General features: G+C 34.2%; 3 protein-coding genes across 3 annotated transcripts in view; 1 reads left to right on the top strand and 2 right to left on the bottom strand.

The window, feature by feature from the left end:
• The window catches only part of LOAG_03886 (hypothetical protein), a gene marked incomplete at both ends in the record, with an annotated part of 15,584 nt that extends 14,616 nt beyond the window's left edge, over positions 1-968 (bottom strand). The window contains 2 exons of the mRNA XM_020446441.1: positions 126-346; positions 912-968. Coding sequence (XP_020303218.1) covers positions 126-346; positions 912-968 — 278 coding nt within the window. The remainder of the gene's footprint in view (positions 1-125; positions 347-911) is intronic.
• A 2,057-nt stretch (positions 969-3,025) lies between these two features.
• On the bottom strand, positions 3,026-5,862 carry LOAG_02302 (hypothetical protein; the record flags this gene model as incomplete). Its single annotated transcript, XM_020445969.1, has 8 exons — positions 3,026-3,181; positions 3,322-3,425; positions 3,502-3,644; positions 4,007-4,110; positions 4,380-4,517; positions 4,805-5,062; positions 5,277-5,435; positions 5,782-5,862. The coding sequence occupies 8 exons, from the start codon at positions 5,860-5,862 to the stop codon at positions 3,026-3,028; spliced, it is 1,143 nt and encodes a 380-aa protein (XP_020303631.1).
• A 1,757-nt stretch (positions 5,863-7,619) lies between these two features.
• LOAG_02301 (beta-lactamase) lies at positions 7,620-10,129 on the top strand (the record flags this gene model as incomplete). Its single annotated transcript, XM_003137839.1, has 8 exons — positions 7,620-7,687; positions 7,959-8,115; positions 8,186-8,323; positions 8,403-8,505; positions 8,829-8,951; positions 9,308-9,507; positions 9,608-9,847; positions 9,962-10,129. The coding sequence occupies 8 exons, from the start codon at positions 7,620-7,622 to the stop codon at positions 10,127-10,129; spliced, it is 1,197 nt and encodes a 398-aa protein (XP_003137887.1).
• Between the last annotated feature and the right edge of the window lie 8 nt (positions 10,130-10,137).

The raw sequence follows: 10,137 nt of genomic DNA, 5'->3' as shown, positions 1-10,137 counted from the left end.
TGGAGAAACGATAATAGAAACGGTTTAAATATCTGAAATAGTTCAATTTCTCTTTTTCTCAGCAATTTATTAAATGTATAATAACTGTGATTAGATATATCAAATGGATGAACAAAGGAACAAACTGGCTAAGTTGGTTCATCCAAAAAGAAATCCCTGAATCAGCAGCATATGATAAGGTGGAAGCGGCCAGGCCTGTTTTTATCTGCTCCAACCAAAAAAAAGCATTCCGATTGATATTTTCATAGTACGGTAAATAGGAATATTCTCGCCGCGTACGTTGAAATTTTGGTTTATCACGCAAGTAACCTTCTGCACTTGTATATAAGTAACCGTTTTTTTCTGCCTACAAAAAAGATTACGTATTAATGTGAATTTCATTTGTGGAATAATTTGATACTTGTCTCGCAAACTGGTTCTCTTTTGATTTTTCAATTGACTTTGTACTATGTCTACCGATCATAACATCTATCTAGTCTACAAATTTTCTGTGTATGTATAAAAAATGCCGAAGTTTTGTGGATAAATATTGTAAATTACTATAACTATACGAATTGCTTTATAGGAAAGAAAGTAAATGAAACGTTGATGCATATTTGATGATATAATATCGGTGATGCAGTATTCTCTCTTCCCACCAAATATCAAAATGAATTACGCAAAAATTTAGGAGAAATTCAAACTTAAAGATAAATCTTAAATCTCGTAGTAGATTTCTTCAATCTATTAAGGTCACAACTTAAAAGGCCAAGTTATAAAGGTTATACAGTTCTTTACTGCTACAGAAATGATACAGAAAAGCGGAATTACAAAATAAATAGCAATACAACGAAGTGAAGAAAAAAATAAAAACAAGATGAAGCAACTATCTAATGCTGATATCAAATAATGGGAATGCAATAATGCTTCACTTGTACTTCTTTCAACGTTTTAACTTCATCGCCGCCTTTGTCATTTGTTATCCCCATTTGGTCCCTTAAACTCTAAGCAATGACTGTAAGCAAACCGCACAAAACCCTAAACAAGAATAGGAATGAATATTGCTTTGAGAGTTGTTTGCTTTATAAGCGAATGCCATTTACATCTTGAGCTCATTGCAATATTCGATTTCTGAAAAGAAAGACAATACAATCATGTAAGAAGAGGTCAAATACACTGAATGAAATACTTCGCTTTATCAGAAATCATGCTATCAGCACGTGTTCTGGATATAAAGCTTGTTTTTATTGTAAAATTTATAATTCACCTAAATTATTAAACTTTAACATTCAGTGCTGGGAAAAACAACATAAAAGTAAACAGTTGCCACGTCAAATCCACGAAAGCTATGAATTCTCTTCCCGAATTGTATATCCATGTGCAATTAAATGAATCCATCAATGCGACACTCCAAAGATCTTTTAACTGTGATAGTCAGTGGGAGTGAAGCATTCTTAAACATTGATAGGAACCAATATATAGTAATATTTAATCTGCACAACTTCACCTCGGGAAGTCCTGATTATGATTTTATATATCGGCCGATGCTCCCAGAAAACCAACTGTACAATTGGTTTCAATTCACCTTTGCGTTGCAGCTACAGCGACATGTATGAATCTTGCGGAAGTTAGCATGAATTATCCCACTTCGTGATATGATGCATTTTTAACGAGTTCTATGCTTGACTAACTGGTGGATGATAAGTTTTCACCTCATCCAATACTTGACTCTATGCTTAAGATTATATCCTTTTAAAATAAAAGCCCGTAATCAAGCATGACGTTCGCTTTAATTTTTAATCACACCTCCTACATGAAACTTAGAAATGAGACATGGTGGATTGATAACTCTTTTAACTGCTGTTTGGTGAAGCGATCAATTCTGATAATACATTTATTTTCACATCACTCACATAATCCGAGTCATTTTGCCATATTCAAGCACTAGTATACGCGGTTTCAAAGGTTTGTGCTTAATATCTTTTTGAATCTTTATTTCACACTGAGAAATGAAAAAGGTCAGGCAAAGCACAAACGTTTAGTCAGCTGTTGTCAGGGAATGATTTTGTAGATTTAACTTTGTTGTTTTAACTCCGCAGCATTGATAGTAGTAACATTCATTGATGTTATACAATATGGTACAGTATCGCACTGAAACAATGATAGGGACGAAATGAACAGTACACAGTAAGTATTAGCGCTGTTGAACTGTCGTATTACCGCTTCTCTGCCATTGAATAGTTGTCATGGCTGAGTGGCTAACCATGCTTTTCCTTGAGTGCTTGCGATAGCTCTCCGATTGAGTAACTTCGTGAACTGTCGAATTGCGAAACTGTAGGAGCTGTCGGATTGAGTGACTGCTCAAGCTTTTTGGGTTTGGCAACTAATGGTCCGGATGATTGATTATAGCTCTTTTTATAGTGGACGTTCCAGAAATATTGGTTCAACTATCAGACCAAAAGTTCGTTACAAAATTTCGACATTTGTACATAAGTTCTTTACAATATTCCCACAGTTGTATGTAAGCTTGATTAACAGATTGAAAAAAGTTTACAGCAAAGGGCTTTATCTCCAACTTTAAAATTGGTTAAAAAATTGCGAGAATTAATTTGATAAGTGACTCATCACTTTAGATATCGAAATAATTTATTTTATTAATTTCGTATAACAAATCATTTATCTGAGAAATATTTTGAATTTTAATTGAAATAACTCATGACATTTTTTCAGGTTCGTCGACAGCTGTTGAACATTTCCACCCAATATGGGCTCCTTAGTTGTAAGGATTTTGCACTTCTTGACCGGATTCAAAGTTTACCTTCTGCAGGTATATCAGCTATTTCACTCTCTACTCGGTCTTTATGGAATGCAAAATCTCTCAGCTTGCCCTACGACTGCAATCGCCTTATTCCGTATAATCTGATATATTCGCTGTCGTAGTATCATTATTCTAATAATCAATTTTAATCATTTTTTAGTCAAATAATGAGTTAAATTGTGGCGTTTTTATAAATTTATTCGAAAATCGCTTTTGATCCACTTTGTCTTAGTACATCTCATTTGCATGTGTTACTGGATGGAATGTTTGTTCGATATGTTGTCCCGGAAAGAGATGCAGCGTTTCCACAACTCGTGGCACGAATAGCGGATGCTCGTCCTTACTAAGTTGTCCCTTGAAGGTTAGTACAGATACTTCGAAGGACTGCAAGCATGCAATGCGCTGTCGAGACTGCATCACTTATATTAAAAATAATGAATTGAGATATCAAATTTATTAATTTTGCATTATTACTTTGGAAGTGAAAGCTTAATCGGATGCATTGAATTTGAAATCATCATTACCTGATCACAATTCAATTTGCAGGCTGTTTCCGGAAAAATATTTCTGCACATCCATTTAATCAAACAATCCAAATTATTCAGTGGACACATGGCGATCAAACCTCCTGGAACAGATTTCCTTTTAAATGAACTTTCAAAATTTGTATGGGTCTTTCTTTTGTCTTTTTTCTAACGGTTTACCTGTCTTCATATTTCTTGTCTTCAGATGAGTGTGCGTGTCTAGTAGGAATATTGCATTGCATTCACGCTCATAGACCAGTAAAACAGACCGTTCAAATACAATAAGTATCATGTAGATTTGTAAATGATCCTTGAGAAAATCACTGGAACAAAAATCTCAGGCTGATTTCACTCTTGTTACAGTCCACTGGTCAGGATATGTATTTGTTACTATTATTTTTGCTTGCTATAGCAAAAAGCATGAATCAAATTCAAGTCTGTGGAAGAAATAGAGAAGCAATCTGCATGCGCAAAGGTGCTTCATTTGAAAAGAGTTTAGTTCCTAATTAGTTAAGATGTAAATTTGAATTTTAGTGAGGAGTTAGTTTTTTGAATTACCAAAAAATGAAGAGTAAAAAATTACAATTATTGCCACACTTCATAAACTACAAAGACTGATGATTTGCAACCAAGGAAGGGAGTTCAGAATATATATGATCGAGAAGGAAAAACAAAGAAACCACACCTTTTTATAGGCGCCAGCAAAAATTGTTTCAATTTATAAATAATTTTTCCATGTACAGTAACGTACTCAATTTCTCGAAATACATTACCACACCCTTCCAGTGCCTGCTTATTATTTTGCAAAATTCTTAAGAGCAAATCAATTCATTCTAATCATTTTCATTTATTACAAATAAAAGTCAATAAATTAGCTCTCGTTGACCATCTTTATTAATATTCTTGAAATTATTGATAAATTAAATGCAGAAAATGGCTTAAAACATTCTCTATTGCAAAAAAAAAAACGGCTTTTAAAACAGCTTAAAACATTGAAAATGATTTAAACATTCTCTATCCTCAATGTGTTCAAATATATTCGTGACTGACATCGATACCTGTGGAATAGTGAATGTTTCCGCATGACGATCGCAACAAGAACAGATCGGACGTCGTTTTGCCATTTGTTGCTCGTGTATTTCATTACCCTCAATGATGGCATTAATGAACGCGTTTAACAGTTGTGCTGAACAACGCTATAAAGACAAAGTTTAGTTAATGATTTTTTTTTCCGTTGTTGTTTTCTTCTTGTTGTCGTCGTATCATTGTTGAAGAATTATTATTCAGTCGCAAAAATGACATTTCCTTAGATGAATGATAAATTGCTGTTCAATCGGAACATTATAAATGAAAATACATTTTGAAGCACACAAAGTGTTGCTAAAACATTTTTTCTTCAAACTCAATAATTTCTATCTTTCATTACCATTTGGATTAATATCCTGTGTGTAATGACCATTGGAAAGCAATAAAGAATTTATACCGTAATTGGCCGAGCTTTTTCAAATTCGGCTAATATTTTCGATGGCCAATTTCGTGGATGAAATCGTGGATGTGACCTGACACCATTTCTTTTGCTTGGAAGAGATATTTGTGTAGGTCGTAGTATAATGCCTTCCCGATAGATATATTCAGTCAATTTGACAGCAATTATTGTGCAAGCATTAGACGGCTTATAACGACCCGCCAATCGCGACTGCGAAATTTCGGTTGGCATTCGCCATACTGTTACACAACCGCCCTGCAAAGACTGTTTCACCTCTTTCATACATACAGGGAAATGTCCATGAATCAGGGGGTCTCATCTCATATTAATGAATTTGCAAGAATAAGGTGAGGGAAAGTTTCCAATTGCAGTAAATTAAGGAGAAGGACAACTTTGCTCAACAAAACTTCTTAGACATGAACCCCGTAACTCCAAATTCGTATTTTTGGTGACTCATATATCTACTTACCTGTTCATATGTAGCGGTCAGAGTTGGCAGTAAGCGTCGTTTGAGTTCATCAACAACATCACCATTATCCTTCTTGCCACTTTCATCCTCATTTGCACCGCGTATGTTTTGAGTTAATCTTGTATTTTTCCAATTACTTCGAACCCTACCAGACCACTTCTGAAACATATAAATTTATGAAATGGTTAAACTATTCCTGAATCTTTGTTTTTAAAACTTTTTGCAATTTTATTTTATGCAAAACAACTAATATAAATAAGCAAACGTTGCGAATGCATCTGCGGTTTGTTTGGCAGTCATTTCCTTGAAGAAAACTAATAATCAGTGCTGATTGATGATGTTAAAGCATTAAAAAACTTTTATTTATGGGTAGAGCAATAAACTATATTACTGATTATTTTAGTTTATTCTCTTCATCTCAGAACCAAATCAAATTATCTGATTTGTGTCGTCCATTTCATAAATGATCTTGTTATGAGAATGCTTTGCTTAAATCAAAATCTACCAAGTAGAATCCTATCTTTTTAATATGATAACTTGTTACAATGCCGAATGTCATTAGTGCCATTCGACTGGTGCTATCCATTTTGTAAGCAGCAATTGCAGCATTTGAAAATTCTATCGAAGTGACAGCAGATTACAACATTAGCGGAGACGACGTCATTAGTAGTTGTACCGCCCTCCAAAACTGGAGTGACTCTATGACTACCACTGATAACACTACTAGCAGCTTTACTCGTCAGCAATATTTATCAGTTATATTAGTGTTCCTAGCTGCAATAGTTTTTGAAACAATCTATTTATGTATCAAAAAAATAACCAACATCGACTGGCCAATAATATATTCGGCACAACTACGAAGCAATTTACTGAAGTCGAAAGAGTTTTCAGGTAGGGAATATTTAGCGAACATTTTTTTGCTGAAAAGTGCTCATAAATTTGAACAACAAATAAAACGCCATATCTGGCTCTGTGAAATAGGCCGATTTAAACCAATCGAAACAGCTTTTGCTAACCGGATTAGTTTCGTAGCTCTTGAAGTAGTGAAGTACTTCATATGCAGTTCTCTAAATCCTGAAGAATTAAAAGAGAGATGATTAGAAATCTCCCGAACTTTTTTCTTTCCAAGTCATCTAGTGATTATAAAGAAGTTGAATGATGGTAACTACTTCCTTTTTGTTTGAATGAAATCGGTGTATTATAAAAAATGTCTTAAATTGGTTTTGATAGCGATTACTGTGTTTTTGTCATAGGACAAATAGCTATTTTTGTCGCTTATCGTTTATCTTTGACTCACACGATTTCCAATTTTATGTAATGTTGTCCATTACACTCAATACTCAACTGATCACCACTTGTCAAAAAGCCTATAAAGACATTAGTACTATCGGGATGTGTTTGGTAGCATCTCGAGCTGACATAAACTTAAAGTCCGGATTCTTTTTAAATATATTATTTTAAAAACTTCTTGAGCTCTTATTCGGAGCTTTTTGTTCTTTGCACACTTAAAAGCCTCTAGAAAGTTGTTTACCAGTGACTTCGTTTTAGAAATTTTAATTTCATTACAAATAGTTATAACTTTGCTTGATCAGGAAAGCACACTGGAAAGACGAGGAAATGGGTAATTATCGTCGTTTGATATAAGCACATAAATAATGGCATATACTTGTGTTTCGAACTAATCCATTCCAAAAAGCGCAATTGGTAAAACATTTGATGAATTGAGTGCACTAACCATATAGCAACAAATATTGCTAACATCTATGAATAACCATTATAACTGGAGAAAGAAAAAATGTTTGAATTTTTGGGCACCACCTGGGCCCGAAAACGAATTTAGCAATAAATCCTTTTTTTAGATTATCATATATCTCTCTCACACGATACAAATGATAGAACTATGATATTCCATTTTGTTTTACCTCTTTTTCTTATAATTACAATGAAAACAATAGGAATAAAATATGGAGCACTGTGAATAACAAATATTTGCCAGAAAATTTTTTTTAAGAAAAAACTTTTTGTCAGAAGAAAGAATGGGAATAAAAATTAGTTAGATACGATCAAATGCCAACAAAGAATGTTGTGGAACTTGTTTTATTCTTCGTCTTCATGTTAATCCATTCTCATTCCTATTACAAACAGATTAAATGAACATAAATTATCAAAGGCAGAAATCGACGAACTAGTAGCGACAAAAATTTCTAGTTTCAACTTGTAAAACAGGTTCTTTTGGTACTACGAAGTGTAAAAATTTCATGATATGACGCAAACGATTCATGATGAAAGATTTTTGTCTTTCGAAAAGTTATTCAGCCCTCATTAATAATCAATCTGATGGAAATGAGCAAACAGACCATCATCCACAAAAGAGAAAAATGTTTATTAAATCAAGCAGCAGATCTCATAAAGTAAGAAAGTACTTATCACTAACTCCTGAGGTTATGCCACATGATAACTACTTTTTCTGATAATTTTTACGAACAGTGAAATATCTGACTAAATCAAGCATCGACGGCAGAAAAATCTTTATTATTTGTTTTTTTTTTTTTTGTTAATTTGATTAATTTAAAGTCATATGAGACAAATTCAATGCATTCTTTTCGGTGCAGTCAGTTGTTTCGATGCATAAAATCACAAAGCATCGCTCTTGGCTTGCCACTTCATCCTTTCAATTTACAGGAAGAATTTTATTGATGGATGGGAACGGGAAGGTGCGGCAATATCGATATATCGGAATGGTGAATTAGTGGTCGATTTGCAGGGAGGATATGCAGATGCAAGCTCACTTCGTCCTTGGACATCCGACACAAGAACTGTCGTATTTTCTGCTACAAAAGTTTGTAATCTTTTCCTGAAATGGGCAATATATTCTGATATGGTGGTATAAGATTTCAACTGTTATATAGGCAGTAAGTGCACTATGTGTAGCTGTGTTGGTTGATCGAGGACAACTACAGTATTCGGATCGCATTTGTCAGTTTTGGCCAGAATTTGGTCAGAATGGTAAAGAAAATATCACTGTTGGTTGGATCATGAATCACCGCGTAAGCTCTTTGATCTTTTGTTGTTAATTGTAAACGACTGATGTAGAATAAATCCTTAAAAAAGTCAATTTTTTTTAAGGCGGGCTTGGCAGCTTTTGGTGAACCAGTCACTAAGGAAGATGCATTTGATCATGGGAAAATAGCCGAAATTATTGCAAGACAGAGACCGAATTGGACACCAGGTAAGATTAAGCGGTATTTCTTAATGAAAAATTCGCTTAAAAATCTACCATTCAAGGATGCAATCACTTTCATACCCTTACTTGCATGTGTTCCCTTCAAAAATGCCGTCGCTACTGTTTCATAAAAAAGATAATTAAAGTGATATTTGAGTGGGACAAGATTAAAAGCAGCTAAACATGGATTCTTTTATTAGTGTAAACAATTATTATCAACTAAATAACAAGTTTTAGTTACTCTTGGATCACCCTACGCATCACTGAAACTTGGGAGAAACAGATTTAATGATGACATCATTTCAAATAAATTATTATGTCTAGTTCAGGTACCAAAGCAGGATATCATGCAGTAACATATGGATGGCTTGTTGATCAAATTATTAGGCATATTGATTCGGAGCATCGTGGCATCGCAACCTTTTTTAGACAAGAAATTGCTGAAAAATTTGGTGGGTTAAATCAAAATTATCGATCGCTGTTGTGTTTTATGATCTGGAAAAGTCTCACAGTTTTTAGTCCATGACGACTCATTTTTCACTAAATCCATGTATTTTCTTGGTTTCCAATACTGTTACTTATACGGTTCAATGTTGTTACTTATACATTTCTTAATTTCGGTCAGTTTTTTCATACATACACAAGATCTTCACCTTTGAATCGAACCGCTTTAATAATTACTAAATAATAATTTATTATTAGTTAACACTTTCAATCGAAAATCTTCAACTATCTTTGTATGAAGGAACCAAAAAAAAACGAAGAAAAATTCTCTTGTGCAGTAATATTATTTATTCATGTTGTTCAGACATCGACTTTCATTTCGGCTTACCTTTGGAAGAAGAACATACCGTATCTCGATTAACAGCACCTCCATTTTCCTACAAACTGAAGGAGATTTTATACGATCCAAGGATTATTTACCTGCTGGGCATATTAAATTTGAGAGCACCCAATTCAATAGCACGAAAAATTCGGGAAACAACTACTTGGATGAAACTGGATACGGTAATCCTCTCACAGTTTTTTTTCCCTTTAAGCCAAGACTAGAGATACAAAGGCTTTTCATATTTGCCTTGCCACAAACTCTGATGGAGATCTTTTTCAGAATGTGAATACATTCAACGATCCGGATCTTCATCGTATGGAACAAGCAGCAGCCTTGGGTATAACGAAAGCCAAAGATCTAGCTAAATTATTCTCACTTTTCTTACAAGGAAAAATCGTATCTAGCAATTTGTTGGATCTCTTCAAAACTCCAGAAATATCAGGTGGTTTGGATGAAGTTGTCCTCGCTCCGCTACCAAAAGGATATGGTTTCATGTACGAGCGTCATCCATTTAAGCCTGTACGTACGTTTTTAATATTCTTTTAACATTATGATTGAGTTCAATGATGAGTAAAAAAAAAGCAATGATGAGTAAACAGTAAAGGCTTATAATGTTTATAATTCTGTTCATAGGGTCATTGGTTAGTTGGACATGCAGGTCTTGGTGGTAGCACGATAATGATGGATATGGAGAAGAAACTGGTGCTCGCATATGTGACCAATGGCTTGAAAGTAGGTACCGGTGAGCTCACAAGGACTTATCGGTTGCTGAGAAATGCCGCTTTGCGGGCAGTGAAGTGATCTCTGGG

Source organism: Loa loa (assembly GCF_000183805.2).
Source record: "Loa loa unplaced genomic scaffold supercont3.38, whole genome shotgun sequence".
Classification (NCBI taxonomy): domain Eukaryota; kingdom Metazoa; phylum Nematoda; class Chromadorea; order Rhabditida; family Onchocercidae; genus Loa; species Loa loa.
This window is presented reverse-complemented; position numbering and strand designations above follow the sequence as displayed.